General features: G+C 44.6%; 1 protein-coding gene across 2 annotated transcripts; it reads right to left on the bottom strand.

Annotated features, from left to right (window-relative positions):
- Nucleotides 1-2,006: 2,006 nt before the first annotated feature.
- SNRPB2 (small nuclear ribonucleoprotein polypeptide B2) lies at nt 2,007-24,122 on the bottom strand. 2 transcript variants are annotated; one of them, XM_050952234.1, is made up of 7 exons: nt 24,039-24,122; nt 20,836-20,923; nt 15,001-15,173; nt 10,657-10,797; nt 5,995-6,048; nt 4,313-4,401; nt 2,007-2,395 (listed from the first exon to the last, which is right to left on the bottom strand). In XM_050952234.1, the coding sequence occupies exons 2-7, from the start codon at nt 20,897-20,899 to the stop codon at nt 2,236-2,238; spliced, it is 681 nt and encodes a 226-aa protein (XP_050808191.1). In that variant the 5' UTR covers nt 20,900-20,923; nt 24,039-24,122; the 3' UTR covers nt 2,007-2,235. The 2 variants fall into 2 exon arrangements, with proteins under 2 accessions (XP_050808191.1, XP_050808192.1); XM_050952235.1 differs by lacking the exon at nt 24,039-24,122 and adding an exon at nt 23,818-23,989.
- Nucleotides 24,123-24,176: the final 54 nt, after the last annotated feature.

Genomic DNA, 24,176 nt, shown 5'->3' on the forward strand with positions numbered 1-24,176 from the left:
CCTGCTAAAATCGATGGCAGAGTGCTCTCCGGTCAACTCTGGTACTCCAGAAGAGTAAGGTAAGTCAACCAGAAAGTGTCTCTTGTTGACGAAGAGCAGTGAAGACACCATGATAGTCGACCTAAGCTACATCGATTCAGCTACATTTACATAGCTGGAGTAGTATAATTTAGGTCAATTTACCCTGGTAGTGAAGACAAGCCCTTAATGTCATGTATTAAAAAAATTGAATTCAAGTTCCTATTTTAGTCACAATGGTTTGAAATAAAATGAGATTCAGGAAATCCTACCTAACAAGAGACGAGGCTGCATGCACCATCAAGCTATCCTGCAGCAGTTTTGTAGAGTACCAGAAAGGTCCCCTAAACCACCTTGCCATTAAAGACTCTAGGATCATTAGAAACAAGATATAGAGATCAGAGACAAGAATAGGAAAGCAAGAAAGAGACCCAAACTATCACCTGCACACCTTCCCCTGCCCCACCCAGCCCACAAATTCCTTTTCTACGTCTATCTTAGTTTCAGGGGATGAAGCCACCAGTGACATGCTTCACTTCCTACTCTCAGGGACTGGAGAACCACCACTCCCCTCTTGCTTCCTTTGGCTACAAGAGCCTGACCTCCTTATAACGAGCCTTGTGGATAAGGGAGAAGCAGTGGATGTGGTATACCTAGACTTTAGTAAGGCATTTGATACGGTCTTGCATGATATCCTTATCAAATAAACTAGGCAAATGCAATTTAGATGGGGCTACTATAAGGTGGGTGCATAACTGGCTGGATAACCGTACTCAGAGAGTAGTTATTAATGGCTCCCAATCCTGCTGGAAAGGTATAACAAGTGGGGTTCTGCAGGGGTCCGTTTTGGGACCGGCTCTGTTCAATATCTTCATCAACGACTTAGATGTTGGCATAGAAAGTACGCTTATTAAGTTTGCAGACGATACCAAACCGGGTGGGATTGCAACTGCTTTGGAAGACAGGGTCAAAATTCAAAATGATCTGGACAAACTGGAGAAATGGTCTGAGGTAAACCGGATGAAGTTCAATAAAGACAAATGCAAAGTGCTCCACTTAGGAAGGAACAATCAGTTTCACACATAAAGAATGGAAAGAGACCGTCTAGGAAGGAGTATGGCAGAAAGAGATCTAGGGGTCATAGTGGACCACAAGCTTAATATGAGTCAGTGTGATACTGTTGCAAAAAAAGCAAAACGTGATTCTGGGATGCATTAACAGGTGTGTTGTAAACAAGACACGAGAAGTCATTCTTCCGCTCTACTCTGCGCTGGTTAGGCCTCAACTGGAGTATTGTGTCCTGTTCTGGGTGCTGCATTTCAAGAAAGATGTGGAGAAATTGGAGAGGGTCCAGAGAAGAGCAACAAGAATGATTAAAGGTCTTGAGAACATGACCTATGAAGGAAGGCTGAAAGAATTGGGTTTGTTTAGTTTGGAAAAGAGAAGACTGAGAGGGGACATGATAGCAGTTTTCAGGTATCTAAAAGGGTGTCATCAGGAGGAGGGAGAAAACTTGTTCACTTTAGCCTCTAATGATAGAACAAGAAGCTATGGGCTTAAACTGCAGCAAAGGAGATTTAGGTTGGACATTAGGAAAAAGTTCCTAACTGTCAGGGTAGTTATACTGGAATAAATTGCCTAGGGAGGTTGTGGAATCTCCATCTCTGGAGATATTTAGAAGTAAGTTAGATAAATATCTATCAGGGATGGTCTAGACAGTATTTGGTCCTGCCATGAGGGCAGGGGACTGGACTCGATGACCTCTCGAGGTCCCTTCCAGTCCTAGAGTCTATGAATCAAAGAAAGGATTGTTTTTCAATCAAACTGAAAACAGTGTAAATATGATGCTGTATTTAATCCAAACATATTGGTATTCCTGTCTCCATCATTCTTGTTCCAAAGTTATGCTTTTTTAAAAACAGTCTTCTGAGACAGTGAAACATTAGTAGGAAAATCGTTAGCCAATAAAACAGATGCAAAACCATAGCTTCAACAAAATAAAAATAGCATTTATTTTTACCAAGTCAGAATTTCAGCACAGCAAGTTACTATCCACCAGATGTGGAAATCTACAGTTGTCCTACTTGAGTAACTCTTACAGTTTTACACAAATGTCTCCTTACTCTTCAAAAAACAAAAAAAGAGAAAAGAAAATTTTAGTTGGCTAAAAAAGGTGGTATGTTATACAAAACAGTCCTTTTAAGATAATATGCATGGTTATTTCTTAGCATAAGTGATTTTCATTGCATGGGATGGAGTAATCTTGAACCCTTGGAGAGCATCACGAGCAGCTCCCGCCTGTCCTTCATTTTCAAACTCCACAAAAGCAATGTCATGTCTCCCAGGCACTAAACGTACTTCTTTGAAGCCAGGGAACCTTTAAAATAAAGGAGAAGTCAGCCAGATAAAATGACATTGATTATATCTGACGGTAAATCTCTCAAGCAACTGTTAAGCCTTATCATAAGGACCCAATACTATAACAGTCACTACTAGTAATACATTTAAAAGTAGCACAGTAGTTCTCATCTTTAAGGAAATGAGAAGCTACTTGATTAGTGAATGAAGTGGGAGAGAAACTCATTCTCCACACTGCAGTTGTTATATCTGCCGCAGCATGAGGTTACATGGTCATTGCTCCATTATGTGTGGGGCATTATGGCAAAAACATCAAGCAAGCAAAGTCAGGATGTCATACTATTCTGATAGACCATCAAATGGAGCTTTCTCCCCATGACACAGGGATCCCAGGAGAGATTCCCGCCCCCCCCCCCATCTCCTCCCCACTCTCCACACTTTCCTGCTTCACCTGAGGGAACGTGGCACTTCCATTCTCTTTGATCCCTATGCTGCATTGGATGAGACCAAGAATGAATTTCAGTGGAACCAAAGATTCCCCAAGAGCTACATATCCAGGCCCAAAGCAGCATATGTGGAGTATCATTGCTATAGTAGATTAATCCTTTAAAGTAACATTTCCTATTCCTAGAACACAGTACAGCAAAAGATCACCACTACAATTTCATATAGATTATAACTCCATTGCAAGTACTTATAACTGTAAATTGTCCCTTAATTGCTAAAACTTTCCTAAATCAATCTCAACCCAGTAGTGAATTTTCTGAGCAGATGGAGTAAATTCATGTAGCCATTTAAGTTATTTAGAAAGTGAGGAAATTCAGGGGAAGAAGAAACAAACAGTGTCACTATAAGACAAATGAAAATGGAAAACAGACAAATTATTCATGAGCAAAACAAAGTTTCGAGCACACCCCAAGTCTCAGAAAGCATGTACAATACTTTCAATTGGCTCAGTTTTCTTTTTTTTTTTTAAATGAAGTGTTTAGCTGTTACGGTTGTAAAGAAAGCCTTCAAAAACAAGCAGCAAATTAAAATGATGCAGCAACATCTGCCTGCGTTTGCAGAGAGCCTGAAATAAGAGCACCAAGATGTGAAATTCCCCATTAATTTCACTGAATGCTAACTCAGATACCAATGACAATTTATTGTATAAGAAAGGAGGAGGATCATATTATGAAGCTCTATAACATGCCCACGACAGTGGGTTGCATATTCCTGGGACCACATGAAAGACTAGTCAGTATGAGGAAGATGCATCTGGTAAGATAAGTGGACCTTAAAAACAAATGATGGTTGCAAGGAGGATGAAAGTGGGTTTCATCATCCCAAAGGGGGAGCTGAGCTTCCAAAAGTTTGAGATTGACTTAAAATCATATACATTCTGTAGTCATTTCTGTGACTGGAGTCTTTCACTGCAAAGTCACTAGCTTGAACTCTAACCCAGATTGGTTGCAAGTCATAACCATCTGATGGGTGTAGGTGGCCTACATGACTTGAGCTAGTTCCTAATGCTGTATGCTGTGCTGTTGTAGCTGTGTGGGTCCCAGGATATTAGCGACAAGGTGGATGAGGTAATATCTTTTATTGGACCAACTGCTACTGGTGAGGGACACAAACTTTTGGGCTTATACAGAGCTCTTCTTCAGGTCTGACCTGAAAACTTGTCCCTCTCACCAAGAGAGGCTAGTCCAATAAAAGATATTACCTCATCCACCTTGTCTCTCTAGTTCCTAATGGGCAGGTGTTCATATTAAAGAGCCACCACAATTTACATGGCTGTATTTTCAGCAGTAAGGCCAAGGATTAAATGGATCCAAGACTGAACTTTCATATTTTTAAGTATCCCCTACAGGTCAGGGCTGAGGAAAATGTGTTTGCGCGCGCATATAATGGAGAATGAAAGGAGAAAAAATGTTCTATACACACAACTTACTGATTAAATAGCATAGACAGCATCATCTCATTTGTCTCTTCTGGCAAGTTATTAAGGAAGAGTATATAGTTTGGTGGATTATCAGGCACCTACAACAACAGAACATAATTCAACAAGTCATGCAAAATATAAGTAGCACTCATCTACTTTCTTTATACTTCCACTGAAACTACTGGAAAGAAACTAACGTACTGTTAATGTTCCTCATAAGACTGGTTTAGACTTCAGTCACTGATTGGCTAAACTGTATCTTTCACAATCCCTTTAGTACAGTTTTTAATTGGTCCATTTTCTCTGCTATGAGTGTTAGTATGTTATTAGTATAATATGAAGAGATGCAGTAAGTTGGGGGACAGAGGTATTTCAAATTCATTCACTGTAAGCATGTAGAAGTGCTAATTTTAAAAAGGCATAAATATCTAAAAAGATAGTTGACCACATCAGTTGTCACTTCCATAGAATTTACCAGCTTTGAACAGCGTGCTGTAGTAAAGTCGAGGGAGTAACCATTCCATTTGAAGGTATGTATACTTCCTGAAGTTGCTTCAGTGGCCCACTGAATATTCAGTACTATCGAGAGATTTGCTGATGCTTTGCATATAGCAGTTCAGTACCTTCTCAAGTGAACAGGGAGGTGTCTCAATGTCAGGGATCAGCAAAGTCTCTCTACTTTACTTGGCTTTAGTATAATTAGGTAATTCCCTTCAGCTGAGAAGAATAAGCCAGGTATTACAACTAGTTACAAAAAGTCATCAACTTTGAAGGGAGAAGGCTGTACAGAGACCTGAACATTCAGTATTGTCTGTCACACTTTTCTGGCCATGCTTCTTATGAAGATATATATTAAATTCCTCAACAGCAGAGGGGACAATTCCTACACAGACGCTGGGTCTGGAGCATGCTGTGCTCCAGCTAGTCTCAACTGCCAGATCACCCTTAGATGAACTCAGGCAGCTGTCTCCATTTGTTCCCACAGAAAGACACTGGGTCCAATTCTCGATCCTTGCAATTGGCACAAAAACAGGGGGGAAGAGGGGCCGGGGGGAAGAGCACAAAAATAGCTTTACGCAATTTTCTGGCTTCTTTAAATTCTTGGCCATGTTAAGGGGCCTACTCAACTCCCAATCTATGTGAGAGCAGCCTTGAGGTAGCTCAAACACATACAGCTGCCCGAGGTCATATAGGGGTGCTCTGGCCACACTTCCTCTATCCTCCAATACACCCTCTACATTAGGGGACTATCCAGAGGACAACATATAGGTGTTCTGACAGTTCTACGGCATCCAATAAAATCCCATATACTGGGGATATTCTCCAGATGCTGTTTCTGCCCCCTTTATGTCACGGGAATTGTGAAATAAAGAAGCTGGGGAAAAAACTAAACGTCAGGCCTGAAGTTTATAACAGCAGCTGTCTCTCCATACATGTCAGTTAAGGGAGAAGAGGGGAGGATATAACAAAATTCAGAGCATGTACAATGAACTCCTTCTATATACTGCAGAAATTCCCCACCAAATTCCAATTTAAAACAATTCTAAACTAGTCAAATACACTTTTTTTAAATACTGGAGTTCTACTGTATAATACAAATATTAAATGATGTTTGTTTAGTGCTTTCTCTTCCTGCTAATTCTTAAAACAGAAAATGTAATGGCAGGCATAAACAAACTAGTAAGAATTACCTGTTGATTCTGTGACGAAGTCCCTTGGACATTCAAAGAATTCTGTGTTGTTCCCTGGGAGATTATGCACAGTTAGAAAAAACACGATTTTACCACAAAAAAAAAAAAAAAAACACACAACAGCACTGAAAAGTTTTCTAGAATTTTCAATTTGAAAGCACATATCCATACCAGTTTGGTTTTCAAGGAGCCTGAGAGAGCATCTTAATCCTAACCAACCCTTCAATCTTAAGGCATTGTTTCCTAAACTGTGGTCCATGGACCGTTCATAGTTTGCAGAATAGTTGCTGGTAGGAAACATGAAGCCACTGGGTTTTAAAGCCCCACCAGACTGCTGGAGAAGACACAGCCATTAGGTGAGAATAGATTCTAAGGTGAATCTGTAGATATGGCAAATTATTGTATTCCATCTGCCTCCTGAAAAGATGGATTCTACAGACAGGGAAAGGCAATTTTAGAGGTGTTTCTAAATATGGCTCTGTTGAAGACAGCATTATGTGCTTTCTGACTGAGGAACAGATAAATCCACATAGACTCCTCCAGCACAAATTCAAAATCAGTATTTGAGTTCTTTAAGTGATTTCAAAGTGGTGGTGAAGTTAAGGCAACAATAGCTCTACAACACCTACCAAAACTCCTACCTACAGTGTCATAAAGATAGTTAAGGGTTAATGTCTCTTTCACCTGTAAAGGGTTAAGAAGCTCAGTAAACCTGGCTGACACCTGACTAGAGGATCAATAGGGGGACAAGATACTTTCAAATCTTAGTGGAGGGAAGTCTTTGTTTGTGCTCTTTATGGTGGTGTTGTTCGCTCTTGGGACTAAGGGACCAGACATACATCCAGGCTCTCCAAATCTTTCTGAATCAGTCTCTCATGTTTCAAACTTGTAAGTAATTAGCCAGGCAAAGCGTGTTAGTCTTATGTTTATTTTCTCAACTTGTAAATGTTTCTGTTTGCTGGAAGGATTTTACCTCTGTTTGCTATAACTTTGAACCTAAGGCTGCGATGGGGGGGAGACCCTCTAGTCTATAGGAATATGATGATCCTGTAAAGCATTTTCCATCCTGATTTTACAGAGATAATTTTTACCTTTTCTTTCTTTAATTAAAAGCTCTCTTTTTAAGAACCAGATTGATTTTTCCTTGTTTTAAGATCCAAGGGGATTGGTGAAGTCCCTCAAGGCAACCCAGGGAGGAGAAAGTTTTGGGGGGACAAAAAGCGCCCCAGACACTGAAATTCTGGGTGGTGGCAATGTTACCAGATCTAAGCTAGTAATTAGGCTTAGAAGTGTTCATGCAGGTCTCCATGTTTGTACCCTAAAGTTCAAAGTGGGGGAAAAAACCTTGACATACAGAATTTACTGTTTATTTTTAATGTTGGTGTTTTCTGTTATACAGGCATTAGTCAACTTCTCCAGTGCAGACCACATTTCAATGGAGATAATATCTTATGGGCCAACTCCATTCCTATCTGCCATTGCATGGACCAGCTCCCCTCCCATTTGCTATTGCATAGTGCTTAGGTGCAACTATTACACACTGCAGAGTAATACTGTGAAAGTATTTGTGTATTTTTACTTAAAGATCAGCAAGTGATTTCTGAAAAAAAAGTTAATCACACTTCCTACTTTTGTTCATTTTGTCTTCTCTCAGATATCTTACTTTCCAGCTGAGAGAAACAGAAGACAAGCAGCACCATGTGACCAGCCACTTCTCCACAGACCACTAGGAAGAGGTCTAGGGATCACTAGCAGTCCGCAGACTACGTTTTGGGTACTGCTAGTAGTACTACTGCTTATAAACTCAGACTTTAAGCCCAGAAGGGAACATCATGATCATCTAGACATATTTATGTAATCAGAGTTGGATCCAATTTTAGGGTAGTTGGGGAGAAATTACTTGTTATTTGTTTTCTATATCAGGAGATAAAGAATTGATTGTTACACTGTTGATCTGACTATGCACTGGTATGAGGGGTCCAGTTTGTCCTGCACCTTCTCAGTTCCTTCTTACTGGCTAACTGACAGAGGCGCAAAAGGGTGGGTCATAGAATGGACATGAGCAACAAATCTCAGAGAAAACAGTTACAGAAAGGTTAGTAACTGCCCCCACCCCCCTGCCCTTGAGTGTTTGATCATTTCTATCCCCCATTAGGTGACTCCCAAGCATTACCTGCAGAGGTGGGCTTGGAGTTCATGGACATGCAGATTGCAACCCTGCTCTACCAAACTTGGCGTCATCCCTAGCCTGCCAGTGGGAGAAGAACGTATGTACCCATGACCAGGTCTCTGCTCTGCGGATGTCTTGGATTGGGATCTGAGCCAGAACCACCACTCATGAAGCCTGAGCTCTCATGAATGGGCTGTCAAGATGACAGGAGGTACGACACCTGCCTGCTCATAGCTGCCCTATGAATGCAGGAAGTAATCCAGTATGAAAAACCATCTGGACCGAAACCATTAAGCCTTTCATCCTGTCTGCTACTGACAACAAGAGCTGTGTAGATTTATGGAACAGTTTGGTTCTCTCAATGTAAAAGGCCAGGAGACTCCGCTCCTCCATATTCTTGTGCAGTTTTGGGAAGAAAACAGGGAGGAAAATAGCCTGGTTACGATGAAACTGCAGAACCACCTTTGGGAGAAACGCTAGGTGAAAGCACAGTTGAACCTTGTCCGTAGAACCCCTGTATACAGTGTTCTCTAACGTAAGGGTCCTGACTTGAGATCCTCCTGGCCAAGGTAACTGCTACCAGGAAGGTGACCTTCCAGGAGAGATACGACAGAGGGCACGATGCCAGAGGCTCTAAGGGCAGGCTCAGGAACCTTGACAGGACCAGATTTAGGGTGGGATTGGTTCACGAATTTGAGGGTAAAGTCTCCCTAATCTCTTGAAGAAGTGAATGGATATCTCGTGTGAGAAGACCAACCTACTGTCCATGAGAGGATGGAAGGCTGAGATTGCTATTAGATGCACCTTGACCGATGAAATGGCTAGGCCCTGTTTCAGGTAAAGCAGGTATTCTAGTACTGACTGGAGGAGTGACTGAGTTGGTGAGAGGCCTCACTGGGAAGAGCACACCGAGAAACGATTCTACTTGGCTAGGTAAGTCACTGTAGTAGTGGTTTCCTACTACCAGAAAAAGTCCAGCAGGTCTTGCTAGAACAGGCTATCACTGCTGGATTCAGCCATGGATCATCCATGCAGTCAGGTGGAGGGTCCTGAGGTTCAGGTGGAGCCAACAGCCATGATCTTGCAAGATCATGTCTGGGAGGGGCAGGAGCAGCAATAGGGTTGCTACTTAAAGATCCAGTAGTGTGCCGAACCAGTGCTGATGCAGCCATGCAGGGGCTAATAAGAATAACCCTTGCTTTATCTTGCTTGACTTTCAGAAGGACCTTGTGTACCAGAGGAATGAGGAGGAAAATGCATAGAACAGAAGCTTTGTCTACAGGAGTAGGAAGGCATCTGAGAGAGCACCCGGGCTGTGACCACGCAGAGACCAAAACTGCTGACATTTCCTGCTCTGCTTGGTTGCGATCAGGTCTACATGAGGAAACACCCCAGCTGGAAGATGGATATGGTTATGCTAGGGTGAAGCGACCACTCATGGTGAGAGGAGAAAGACCTGCTGAGATGATCTCACAGAGTGTTCCAGGCTCCCGGAAGGTAGGAAGCTTCAAGGTGGACGGAGGGTTTTAGTCGGAAGTCCCACAGATGAAAGGCCTCTTGACAGGGTGGCGCAACGCACTCCTCTCTGTTGATGTAAAACGTGGCTGCCATGTTGTCCATGAGCACTCATATAATTCTGCCTGCGTTCTGCGGTAAAAACACCTGGCACACTAGGCGGGCCGCTCTGAGCTCCGACGTTTATATGCAAGAGCAGCTACTCCTGGGACCACAGGCCCCAAGGTGCTTGAAGTAAGCCCCCAACCTAGACTGGACATGTCTGAAAATAAGGATACTGCTGGTTGGGGAGTGACAAAGGGAACGCCCACACCCCCTGATCACGGATCCCTCCACCAGTCGAGAGAGGCAACAACTGGGGCAGGAACTGTAAGCATTGAGTCCAGCCAAGTACACTGAGGCCAGCCAAACCTGAAGGGGTCTGATGCAAAGTCTTGCACACGTAAATGTGACCTAAAAGTTTGAGGCAAAAAATGGGCTGTCATGACAGGGTTGGCCTTGATCTTTGATATCAGAGCCAACATTGTCTAGACGCTAGTCTCTGCGAGGAAGACTCTGGCTTAGGTTGAATCGAGCACTGCACCAATAAACTCTATCCTCTGTATTGGGATGACGAGTTTACTTTTGCTCATTTATCAACAGCCCAGGACTCAGAAGGTAGGTTGGACCAGACTGATACTGGCTTTCATCTGGGCCTTGGACCAACCAGTCGTCGAGGTAAGGGTAGACTCGAACGCCTTGCCTTCCGAGGAAGGCTGCCATCACCATCATGCCTTTTCTGACAACCCAAGGTGCTGCCAATAGCCAAAGGAAGGCCAGAATTAGTCTCTTCTTACATACATTCCCCCAAAATACAATCCTCCTTGTTAAAACTATAGGTAACTATTACATTAAAGGAGTTTGTTCCATGCAGAAAAAACCCTTCGAACTTGTTCTACAAGTCAGGAATCTTGTTTTGGTTTACACAGTCCACTTACCTGACCGAGTTTTTTATTTGCTGCATTAGCCGACTGCTCCAGGGATTTAGCCTTTTTCTTTTCTTTCCTCTTTTCCTTGTCAGCAAATGTACCGCGCATTTTGGAAATCACATCAGAATCTGTTTTTGCATACTGAATACGCTGTTTAAACAAGAAAACAGAACATTTTATATTTCACTATGTTGAACAGCTTGCACTAGCCTCATTAAGGCCCCAAAACACCTAGCAGACCCTGGAATTCCTACAAGAATTTCTCACATTAAAAACTTCACTGTAATAGAAACTACCCACAGAATATGCTGAATTCACCAACTGCCTTTTGTTTAAAACATGCAAAAGATAGAAGAGGTTGATGGAGGATGGTTAAATGACTCAGCTGAAAAGGATGTTTTTAAACAAACAAACACTTAAAGAGTATCCAAAAAGGTTTATAAACTAGTCACAGTGGAACTTTAAGGGAACAAAAAAGAATAAGAATGAAATACAGGAATAGTGCGAACTATAGGACATTCCCTTTTATATGAAAGCTACTATGTTGTAATCAGTTCAAATTCATATCCCCAGGCATGGATTAGAGCAGTGGTTCTCAACTTATTTACCATTGTGGCCACATCCAGTACTGCCTATATGGCCCTGAGCATGTCACATGGGCCACAGCTGTATGCTGACTGGGCTGCAAGCAGCCCACAGGCTGCATGCTGAGAACCACTGGATTAGAGCAACTGGAAGGAGACAGTCACTATGACATAACTTTCTTTACTGCCAGTTAAGAAGGAGAGGAAACTCTTGAGGCAAGAAACTAGCAGCAGAGGCAGTAAAAGGGAGGCAAAGCCACCACTGAGGATGCAAGACATTGAAAAAGGTGCAAGAGAAAGGGGGAATCAATACCATTTTAGTAGAGAGATGGTTCCTGTGATAACTTCCTCTCTTCTATGCAGTCATGTAGACCAGTTCCCATCCCATTCCAAAATACTGAACATCCCTCTGGCAATCAAAGCAAGTACTTGGAAAAGTAATTATAAAAAAAGACTAGGGCTGTCGATTAATCGCTGTTAACTCACACGATTAACTCAAAAATTGTGATTAATCGCAGTTTTAATTGTGCTGTTAAACAATAGAATACCAATTGAAACGTATTAAATATTTTGGGTTTTTATTTTTTCTACCTTTTCATATATATATTGTATTCTGTGTTCTAATTGAAATCAAAGTGTATATTTTTTATTACAAATATTTGCGACATAAATAGTATTTTTCAATTCACCTCATACAAGTACTGTAGTACAATCTTTGTCGTGAGAGTGCAACTTACAAATGTAGAATTGTTACATAACTGCACTCAAAAACAAAGTGTGGGCTCTGAAGTTTTAGAAGTCCACTCAGCCCTACTTCAGCCAATCGCTCAAACAAACAAGTTTGTTTACATTTACAGGAGATAATGCTGCCTGTTTCTTGTTTACAATGTCACCTGAAAGTGAGAATATGCATTCTCATGGCACTGTTGTAGCCAGCGTCACAAGCTATTTACGTGCCAAATGTGATAAAGATTCATATGTCCCTTCATGCTTCAACCACCATTACAGAGGACATGCATCCATGCTGATGATGAGTTCTACTTGTTAACAATCCAAAGCAGTGCGGACTGATGCATGTTCATTTTCATTATCTTAGTCAGATATCACCAGCAGAAGGTTGATTCTTCTTTTTGGTTGTTCGGGTTCTGTAGTTTCCACACCCGAGCGTTGCTCTTTTAAAACTTCTGAAAGCATGCACCACACCTTGTCCCTCTCAGATTTTGGAAGGCATTTCAGATTCTTAAACCTGGGTCGAGTGCTATAGCTACCAATGTGAGATTTCTAAAGATATCTTCTTTGCATTTTGTGAGATCTGCAGTGACAAGTGTTCTTAAAATGAACAACATGTGCTGGGTGATCATCCAAGACTCCTATAACATGAAATGTATGGCAAAATACAGGTAAAACAGAGCAGAGGACATAATTCTCCTCAAAGAGTTCAGTCACAAATTTAACTAACTTTTTTGGTTGTTTAAAAAAAACAAACAAACCCAAGTGTCATCAGCATGAAAGCATGTCCTCTGGAATGGTGGACAAAGCATGAAGGGGCATCAAATGTTTAGCATATCCAGCACGTAAATACCTTGCAATGCTGGCTACAAAAGTACCATGCAAATGCCTGTTCTCACTTTCTGGTGACAGTTAACTCGAGAGTAACGCAAAACAAATTAAAAAAAATTGTCATGATTAATTACAGTTTTAATCGCACTGTTAAATGCAAATTGGTATTCATTATAAATATATTTGGATTTTTTCTACGTTTTCAAATATTTATTTCAATTACAACACAATACATAGTATTTGTAATATAAAGTGAGCACAGTGCTCACTTTATATTACAAATACTTTCACAGAAAGAAAGAAAAAAAAAGAAAGAATTGAAAAATACCTCATACAAGATAGAGATTGAACTCCAATACTTGTAAGTTGCTCTTCCATATGCAGAATGTTTTTAAAACACACAACTACTACACTCAAAAACAAAACAATGTAGAACTGTAGCACCTACAAGTCCACTCAGTCCTACTTCTTGTTCAGTCGATCACTAAGACAAAACAAGTTTACTTACATTTACACGAGATAATGCTGCCCAATTCTTACTTACAATGTCATCTGAAAGTGATTACAGGCATTCGCACTACACTGTTGTAGCCAGAGTTGCAAGATATTTACATGCCAAATGTGCTCAACATCCGTATGCCCCTTCTTGCTTTGACCACCATTCCACAGGACATATTCCCATGCTGATGATACGCGTTAAAAATGTGTTAATTAATTACATTTGTGACTAAACTCCATGGGGAATAATTGTATGTCTCCCCGCTCCATGGTTTTACCCCACATTCTGCCATATATTTCATGTTATGGGTGGTCTCAGAGGATGACCCAGTATATGTTGTTTGATTTAAAAACTCTTTGCGTTTTGTCAAATCTGCAGTGAGAGAAGGAACCAATAGGAGATTTCTAAAGATAGCAAGAGCATTTAACCCGAGGTTTAAGAAACTTAAGTGCCTTCCAAAAATCTGAGAGAGATGAAATGTGGAAAATATGGTCCAAAGTCTTAAAAAAGGAACACTCTGATGAAGACATGCAGAACCTGAACCATCAAAAAAGAAAATCAACCTTCTGCTGGCATCTGACTCAGATGATGAAAATGAACATGCCATTGGTCCACAGAGCTTTGGATAGTTATTGAGCAGAACCCGTCATCAGCACTGAAGCATTTCTCAACACATGAATTTTTGAACTGAAGCGTTCAGCTGAACAGGATGGGATGAAGTATCTCTTAGATTTTTTATCTTTTTAGTTTGGAGAATTCAGAGCTGTACCACAGGTGTCTAAGCATCTGTTTTTTCTGCTAGACTATAAAATTTCATAAATATCTGGCTATTCCCACACCACACACAGATGAATTCTGCTGGTTCTCTCTCACATATGGAGAAGGTAGATGCAGATAGAGTGGGAAGCTATTGGAAAGTATTCCACACACAGCAAAGACAACTGTTTGTGTGCACTATATTAAAATGTCTCTGTACAGACTTTTCCTGTTTGCGTGTTCCTCCACACTATAAAAAAAATGGGTGGAAGACGCATGCAAATCAAGATTTCTAGGCTCACCAGCATAGGAAAAAAGCGCTCTCTCGCACACAAAGCCACCAAATTCAACAGGACTACTCATGTGCATAGTTATACAATGTGTAAATACTTGTAGTATAAGGCAATTCAGAATCTAGCATTATCATCTCATATAAATTGCTCTGAACTTTATTTTGTAATCCTGAAGAGGGTAACATTTTCAGTATTAGCAATATTCATTGTGAAGTAGAAATACTATGACAACACTGAACAATTAAAAATGCTTAACTTCAACATAAATGAATGCAGCCAAATGTTATGGCATCACTACAAAAAAACTTGACTTATACAAGACAAAAAACAAAAAGGTAAACTAGAGGCATTTAAATGTCATACAATTTTATTCCACCATAGAAAAATTATTGAAAGCCTTTATTTAGAAAACATACAAAATTTAGACTTCTAATTTATAAATGTAAAGTAGTATGATGTTGGAATAAAGCAGTCTTATCTGAAAGCTAAGCATATTGCCCCTCAAATATGCATGAATATATGTTAACAGAGAAAAACATGACATCAATGAAAAAATTAACAGACACACCCTAGATAGAAAAATACAAAAATCTGATTCCCAATTGCAAAATACTGTACTGTCCTAGTGCCATTAAAAAAAAAAAAAAAGAGAGAGACTTACCATTGGTTTGCCGTAAAATGGAAAGCCTTGTAACTGTCTCAAAGCATTGGTGGATGAGCCAAGTTCTTTAAATATAACAAAGGCCTGTCCTCTCATTTTCATCGTCTTTAAAGCCACAATGTCTACTACATGACCAAACTGTGAGAACAGCGCATACAAGGATCTCTTCAGTTCTGTTGAAAGCACAGAAAAGCCATTACTGCATATAGGTTGGACATGGTCACTGTGCTTTTATAAAAGTTATCCTATTCTCAAACAGGAAGTTACAACTCTGAAAGAATGTCACATGGGGTCTCAAGTGAAAGCCAGTGTCATGCTGGTCATCGATATTGTGAAAATATAGATGTCACGGAAGGAGTGTGTGTGGGTGTGTGTGTGTGGGTGTGTGTGTATAAAACCACTCCAAAAATACACCAAAAAAATCTTTTACCTACAGCCAGGCACTCAGATACCACAGAATATGCTCCAAGAAAAGTCCAGAACATACATCTGAACACTTTCAGAACCAGCTTCACCAAACAAGGATGCTCCACCAGAGAAGCAGATAGCATCATATAAATGGGCCACCCAGACACCCCAGGAGAATCTGCTTCAATACAGATATAAAACCCCCTCTCACTGTACACCCCTACTTGCCACCTAGCACCCCACACTTGAACCCATACAGGGTATCAAACAACTACAACCTATACTTTATGGCAGGGGTTGGCAACCTTTCAGAAGCGGTGTGTCTAGTCTTCATTTATTCACTAATTTAAGGTTTCACATGCCGGTAATACATGTTAACATTTTTAGAAGGTCTCTTTCTATAAGTCTATACATGCAATAGTTTAGTTATACAATAAAGTAACCAAGGTTTTCAAAATGTTTAAGATGCATCATTTAAAATTAAATTAAAAATGCTGATCTTACACCGCCAGCCTGCTCAGCTCGCTGCCAGCCTGGGGTTCTGTTCACCTAGGCCGGCAGCAGGCTGAGCAGGGCCTGCGGCCAGGACCTCAGAACTGGGGGGACAGAGAGGGAGGGACAGGGCAGAAGGCTGGGGTGTGTGGGGAGGAGTTCAAGGGTCAGGGCAGAGGACTGGGGGTGTGTGGGGATGTGGGGCAGAAGACTGAGTGTGTGGGGGGGTTCAGGGCAGAGGACTGGGTGTGTGTGTTGGAGCGGAGGGGTTCAGGGCAGAGGGCTGGGAGTATGGGGGCTGCAGGGCAGAAAGCTGAGTGTGTATAAGGGGTCAGGGCAGAGGGTTGGGGTGCTCGGCTCATACAGGTGCTCCCAGCCTCCTGCCCTGAGCCACTCAGGGCAGGGGACTGGAAGGGATATGCCCTGTTTCACCCCCTTCCCCAAGGCTCCGTTCCTACCTCTCTCTGTGTCCTCTACGGAGCTGTGTGCATGCTGCCACTCTTCCCCCTCCCTCTTGCTAGGGCCATCAGTTGATGCCACAGGGAAGGAGAGGGGGAGGGGCAGGAAAGCACCATGCTGGGGGAAGAAGCGGGGGATGGGGAAGCTTGGCTGCCATAGAACCAAGCTTCTGCCTCCTGCCCTTGCAGGGGAGAGCGGTGGGGCTGAGGGCTGGGACCGTGGCAGGCAGCTGCGTGCCACTCAGAATCGGCTCACGTGCCGCATTTGGCACATATGCCGCAGGTTGCCGACCCCTGCTTTATGGGAACCGCATCCTGGAAAAAACACTTTCCCGAACCCTCCTCTTCAAGCTTATCATCAGAAGCAAGCTCCCCACAAACAAGGGCATGCCAACTCAAAGCGGCACCAGACCCTGTCAGGGCAACAGATGCAAAACCTTCAGACATACCTCCACTGCCAGAGTGATCAATGTCCCCCACTACACACCTATCACAACACGTGGTGTTCTCTCTCTGGTGCACTAATTGCCTCAACAGCGACTGTGTGTGTGAAGCTAGACGACCACTAGGCTCTTGAATGAACTCACACAGGAAAATGATAAAAGACAAACATCATGTCACGTGTGGGTGAACACTTTGTGAAAACTCTGACTTTATCCTCAAAAGAAACCTGCACACTTTCAAAAGACAAGCCCAGGAGCTTAAATTCACAACTTTGCTAGACACTAAAAATCATGGACTGAATAAAGACACTGGATTTATGGCTTATTCCAACAATCTATAACCCACTAACAACTCCCCTACCTGCCTCCTCTTCTCTTCCTTTTCCCCCTATGATTAGTGAGGTGCTGGAGAGGTGCTAAAGAGTTACTTCACGTTGAACAGTCTCTTGATACATGTTAATCGTTTACACTAAAACCATCTGTTCCACCTTGTATTTAGCTGTGCCACTCTTAGGGCTTGTCTTCATGTACAGTGCTACAGCACTTTAGTGAGGAACACTGACGTAAGAGCTTCTCCCGGCAGCGTAGTTAATCCACCTCACCGGTGGAGGTAATAGCTATGTCAGTGGGAGACATTCTTGATTTTTCACATGCTTGAGAAACATAGTTCTGCCAATACAGGTATGTAGTAAGGACCTGGCCTTAGTTCATGTCTGGGAGATGTACAAGAGCTCTGGCAGGGCTTGAAAGCTTGTCTCTCTCACCAACAGCTCCAATAAAACATATTACTCACTCTCCTTGTCTCTCTAATATATCCAGGGACCAACCCAGCTACATCACTGAATACAAATGAAGGATTGTAAGAAAGAATTTCAGAAAACTAAAAAGGAAGAGAAACACAGTAGGGGCACAAAGGGGTTTGCTTTATTATATTTTGGGGTAGGAAAGACACCCATGCATCCTTCATTAAGGAAGAAAAAAGAACAGCACTCTTGCTCTATGAAAAAGGGGTCTCAAGTAGGGTTGGCTAAAAAATACTGGAGAGAATCCTGCATCAGATCAGCTTCTATAGATACGAGAGTAACTTGTTAGATTAGTCTCTAGAAAGCATGTCATGATTTTGTTTTGTTTTATAAATAACCATTTGTTTCCAATATTCTTACTATTACTCAAATTTGTTGTGATAATAAACTTATCCCCACCACCACTAGAAGTATATTTAAGGCAGAGGTTCTCAAACTGGGGATTATTACATGGGAGTTTGCGAGCTATCAGCCTCCACTCCCCAAACCCTGCTATATCTCCAGCATTTATAATAGTGTTAAATATTTTTAAAAAATTAACACTATTATAAATGCTGGAGATATAGGAGGGTTTGGGGAGTGGGAGGCTGATAGCTCGCAAACTCCCATGTAATAATGCCCAGTTTGAGAACCCCTAGTGTTAAATATTTTTAAAAGTGTTTACTTTATGAGGGAGGGAGTCCACTCAGAGGCTTGCTGTGTGAAAGGGGTCACCAGTGCAAAAAAGTTTGAGAATCATTGATCTAAGGTCTATGGTGTTAAGCAAAGTGATGGTCTTCTGTTGAATTTTACAAGCTGGGATGTACTGTTCCTTGGGAATAGCAGGCCTGGTAATTTTGTGAGTGTTCAATGGATAAGAGGCTAGACTGGGGGAGGCTATTTTTTGTCAAAGTCCACATTTCTTGGTCAAGATATAGTCAAGTCCAGAGTCCAGAAATTTTTTTTTAAAAACCCACAATAAGAAAATAAAAAGATTTGAGTCCGTTCAAAAGCGTCTGGTGGTCTGGATTTGGCCCATGGTCCATCTATTGACTATCCCGGACTAGACACTGCAGGGAACACTCCAAGGACTTTGGGCCTGGTATGTGCCTATAGCTATACATACAGAGAGAGCAAGGTCTTCACGGTGGGCAGGGGGGTTGGTGGAGGCACTGGAAGTTAGTGCTCGTGCTGCCAGAGGCAGTTGGTTTCATGGAGCCGAGCCATAGCAGGCCCAAACAGGACTGCTTCACACTAAGGGCAGGTAATGGTTAGGTGCCTCACAACCTGGAGCATTTCTTGTGCGAGAATGCTACATGCTCAGGTCTGAGACACTCAGGTTTATTAATTCAAACCTTTATTTGAACCTAAAGCATGCTTTTTTATTACAATTACTATTAAAGACAGACATATACAGAAAAAGGAAATGGCCAGTTACCCTCTGGGGCACAGGCAATCACAATGGATTTCTTCTATGAAGCTCTATCGCTCATAATCTCCAACATATTATACATATCTAAATTACATATTTATGATGATTGGAAGAGAATTAATGAAGTGTTATGACTATCACATATCTTATGCAACTCATACAATATGCATGTGTAAAAGGGCATAACTTTTGCTGCCCTTGCTATTTTCATGTTATTTCTCTTTTGTAATTAGTTAATTACCACTTCTCACACATCGAAGACCAGGGATCCTAGTTTTCCAGTGATTAAAAAGTTTGATTTTTTAAGTAATCTGTGTTTTTCTACAATTAAAATTAAACGCTGAACTTTAGTTTTCCTAGCTACAATATAAATAGGTATCAGTTGAACACAATGTTTCATTGATATATTCACAATTTTTAAGCTGACAACCAGAGCCCCGCTGCCCAAGGCTGACAGCCAAAGCCCTACCTATTGTCTGATCTAATTGGTACTGGGGCAAGATCGGATAATCAAAGGTTCCACTGAGCATGTTTTTATTTGATTTATTTTTACAAAACATCAAAACTAAAAACTCTGTAAAAAACCCACAAATTATGTGGTTTTCAGGGGCAAGCAGATTTCTAAGATCTCTGCTGATCATGCATGCTTGACCAGACCACTTTTCCCCTTTACTCGAGATTAAGGATTGTTTCTCTAACTGGCTTTTGGCAGCACATTGTGTGTCCCCATTGTCCTGTTTCTCTAGTTTTTCCTACTTGGCTTTCCTGACATACATCAATATGTTCAATATCCCACTGGGAGATTTAAGAACCATGGAGACTTGCACTATGTTTGTCTGAGGGTTGGTTTTTTTTAATCCACTCTCTGATCCTCGCATTACTGTGAGGCAATCTTCAGGACTCAAATTTTCAGACATTTAGAGCACCACTTTACAGTAGTATTAAATTTGAATGTATAATGGTAACTAGTTACACTGGTTGCTATCAACTCTAAAATGCTTTTAGTTTCATTTATGATTTTATACCAATACACATCTCCATATGGAGGATCCCAAAACACATCACCTGGCTGCCAGGTTCCATTATATAGAAACCCAGGTGGTAATCAATTACCACTTATTTCACTGGGTTTAGTTACACAATAATTCCACACTGTTTACATCCCATCAGGGAGTGTGTTTATGAAAAAAGAAATTATCACCACTCTTGGAAAAGCACATCCAGACCACCACCAGAGCCTGATCTGATAACCGACTACTCACAAGTACTGCAGTATCAATAAAGTCAGTAGAATCACTTGTATTCTGAAAGACTATTCATGTAAGTATGGGTTTGCAAGACTAGAGCCATGAATCTCAATCTGAAGATAAACACAAGATTCAGTGGGACTACCCACACAACTAAATTACTTACATTTATAAGGGTTTGTAGAATTGGACCGTAAGATGATAAACAGAAGAAAGCCAGAAAGGTTAAAAAACAAAACAAAAACCACCCAAATGTGCATTAAGACTTACACTTTGTTCTGAATTTACCAATTTTAACTTCTTCCCCTTTGGCAGTAGTTAAGCATAGATATCTTAAATTTATAGTTTCTGACTGCTTTGGTTGTAATTATTTATTTGTATTACAGTAGTACCTAGAGATCAAAACAGACTGGGATTTTATTGGGCTAGGCATAGCATAAACATGCTAACATTACAAGATTGCTAGTGCATTTTATGTCTAGATTATTCTTCTAGAAGACAGAATAGTATATTTTTACTGAGATAGCTTTACCAACACACTGATGAAAAACATGAACTTTAAATTATTCATACCCTCTTTTTTAATGCTGTCATTTATATTATTGATATAAATGGTATGGTTTGGTCTGATATCCATCTTCTAACTTGCTTATACAAGAGCCTAGAAAAAGAGAAACAAGCACAATGTGTTAAAAATACTTACATTTATGAAGATTAATTAATAATAATAATTATTGAGTTTGTTAAGGTCAAAGAGGTGTTGCCAGAATCAGCCTATATAAAACAGGATCAGAACTGTCTCACTCAACAGTAAAAAAGGAAGCACTTTCTAGTACACAGGTTTTAAAACTATGCACTTTTCATATACTAACAAAGGTCCATCACCTCTCAAGGTACAGAAAGATATAGACTACTACAGGGGCCCAAATCACTGAGAAAGCACCAAGCTCTGCATGGGCAGGAGTTGTTCCACGATCATCCCCAAACAGTTCTTTCACTGCCCTTTTCATCAATAACACTCTGAGGTGTTTATGGCCCCTATCATCGTCATATATAAACATCGATGCCCTCCACCATCCGCACGGACCCACCCACCACTGCACTCACACTGCCAGCTCCTCCAAGCACAGACCCTCTCATGCACCACAGCCCCCCATGCACCACAGCCAGCCCCTCCAAGCGCAGCCCCCCATGCACCACAGCCAGCCCCTCCAAGCGCAGCCCCCCCATACACCACAGCCCCCCCATACCCCACAGCCAACCTCTCCAAGCGCAGCCCCCCCATACACCACAGCCAGCCTCTCCAAGCGCAGCCCCCCCATGCACCACAGCCAGCCCCTCCAAGCGCAGCCCCCCCATACCCCACAGCCCCCCATACCCCACAGCCAGCCCCTCCAAGCGCAGCCCCCCCCATACCCCACAGCCAGCCCCTCCAAGCGCAGCCCCCCCATACCCCACAGCCAGCCCCTCCAAGCGCAGCCCCCCCATACACCACAGCCCCCCATACCCCACAGCCAGCCCCTCCAAGCGCAGCCCCCCCATACACCACAGCCAGCCCCTCCAAGCGCAGCCCCCCCCATACAACACACCCCCCCATACACCACAGCCAGCCCCTCCAAGCGCAGCCCCCCATACACCACAGCCAGCCCCTCCAAGCGCAGCCCCCCCACACACCACAGCCAGCCCCTCCAAGCGCAGCCCCCCCCATACCCCACAGCCAGCCCCTCCAAGCGCAGCCCCCCATACACCACAGCCAGCCCCTCCAAGCGCAGCCCCCCCATACACCACAGCCCCCCATACCCCACAGCCAGCCCCTCCAAGCGCAGCCCCCCCATACACCACAGCCAGCCCCTCCAAGCGCAGCCCCCCCATACACCACAGCCCCCCATACACCACAGCCAGCCCCTCCAAGCGCAGCTCCCCATACACCACAGCCAGCCCCCTCCAAGCGCAGCCCCCCATACACCACAGCCAGCTCCTCCAAGCGCAGCCCCCCATACACCACAGCCAGCTCCTCCAAGCGCAGCCCCCCCATACACCACAGCCCCCCATACCCCACAGCCAGACCCTCCAAGCGCAGCCCCCCGTACACCACAGCCAGCCCCCCCATACCCCACAGCCAGCCCCTCCAAGCGCAGCCCCCCCATACCCCACAGCCAGCCCCTCCAAGCGCAGCCCCCCCATACCCCACAGCCAGCCCCTCCAAGCGCAGCCCCCCCCATACCCCACAGCCAGCCCCTCCAAGCGCAGGCCCCCCATACAACACACCCCCCCATACCCCACAGCCAGCCCCTCCAAGCGCAGGCCCCCCATACCCCACAGCCAGCCCCTCCAAGCGCAGCCCCCCATACCCCACAGCCAGCCCCTCCAAGCGCAGCCCCCCCATACCCCACAGCCAGCCCCTCCAAGCGCAGCCCCCCCCATACCCCACAGCCAGCCCCTCCAAGCGCAGGCCCCCCCATACAACACACCCCCCCCCCATACCCCACAGCCAGCCCCTCCAAGCGCAGCCCCCCCCATACCCCACAGCCAGCCCCTCCAAGCGCAGCCCCCCCCATACCCCACAGCCAGCCCCTCCAAGCGCAACCCCCCCCATACCCCACAGCCAGCCCCTCCAAGCGCAGCCCCCCCCATACCCCACAGCCAGCCCCTCCAAGCGCAGCCCCCCCATACCCCACAGCCAGCCCCTCCAAGCGCAGCCCCCCCCATACCCCACAGCCAGCCCCTCCAAGCGCAGCCCCCCCCATACAACACACCCCCCCCATACCCCACAGCCAGCCCCTCCAAGCGCAGCCCCCCCATACCCCACAGCCAGCCCCTCCAAGCGCAGCCCCCCCCATACCCCACAGCCAGCCCCTCCAAGCGCAGCCCCCCCCATACCCCACAGCCAGCCCCTCCAAGCGCAGCCCCCCCCATACCCCACAGCCAGCCCCTCCAAGCGCAGCCCCCCCATACCCCACAGCCAGCCCCTCCAAGCGCAGCCCCCCCATACCCCACAGCCAGCCCCTCCAAGCGCAGCCCCCCCATACCCCACAGCCAGCCCCTCCAAGCGCAGCCCCCCCATACCCCACAGCCAGCCCCTCCAAGCGCAGCCCCCCCATACCCCACAGCCAGCCCCTCCAAGCGCAGCCCCCCCATACCCCACAGCCAGCCCCTCCAAGCGCAGCCCCCCCATACAACACACCCCCCCCATACACCACAGCCAGCCCCTCCAAGCGCAGCTCCCCCATACCCCACAGCCAGCCCCTCCAAGCGCAGCCCCCCCATACAACACACCCCCCCCATACACCACAGCCAGCCCCTCCAAGCGCAGCTCCCCCATACACCACAGCCAGCCCCTCCAAGCGCAGCTCCCCCATACAACACACCCCCCCCCATACACCACAGCCAGCCCCTCCAAGCGCAGCTCCCCCATACCCCACAGCCAGCCCCTCCAAGCGCAGCCCCCCCATACACCACAGCCCCCCATACCCCACAGCCAGCCCCTCCAAGCGCAGCCCCCCCATACCCCACAGCCAGCCCCTCCAAGCGCAGCCCGACCACGCGCCCAGCCACCTTGGCCCCAGCTGCCCCACACCCGGCTGTGAGGAATTCACAGCTCGTGGCTAGTCTGGGCCAATCCCGACCGCGGCCGGGTGAGCCCGTCCGCCCGCCGGCCGAGGCAGGCTCAGCGCTCCTGCCCCCAGAGGGGAGAGCCCCAGATACCTCCCCGGACACAGGCACGGGGTCCCCCGCCCCGCATCGCCCGGCAGACGGGGGACAAACCCCTCCCTCACCCGGCTGCACTCGCTGCCCGCGCGCGTTCCCAGCGCCGCACGCCGCACCCTGACGCGGGACCTCACGTACTCAGGCAGAAGAGCCGAGCTCAGGCATAATCGACACATCGCGCACCCGATGATCGATGCGCTCTTCTC

Source organism: Gopherus flavomarginatus, chromosome 4 (assembly GCF_025201925.1).
Source record: "Gopherus flavomarginatus isolate rGopFla2 chromosome 4, rGopFla2.mat.asm, whole genome shotgun sequence".
NCBI classification, from domain to species: Eukaryota; Metazoa; Chordata; order Testudines; family Testudinidae; genus Gopherus; species Gopherus flavomarginatus.

Excerpts from the sequence above, each read along its gene's own strand:
- SNRPB2 (XM_050952234.1), bottom strand. The coding sequence starts at position 20,899 with ATGGATATCAGACCAAACCATACCATTTATATCAATAATATAAATGAC. Across the intron at positions 10,798-15,000 it reads CATTTTACGGCAAACCAATG|CGTATTCAGTATGCAAAAAC; the intron begins GTAAGTCTCTCT and ends TTGTTTAAACAG. Across the intron at positions 4,402-5,994 it reads CTTCGTCACAGAATCAACAG|GTGCCTGATAATCCACCAAA; the intron begins GTAATTCTTACT and ends CTGTTGTTGTAG.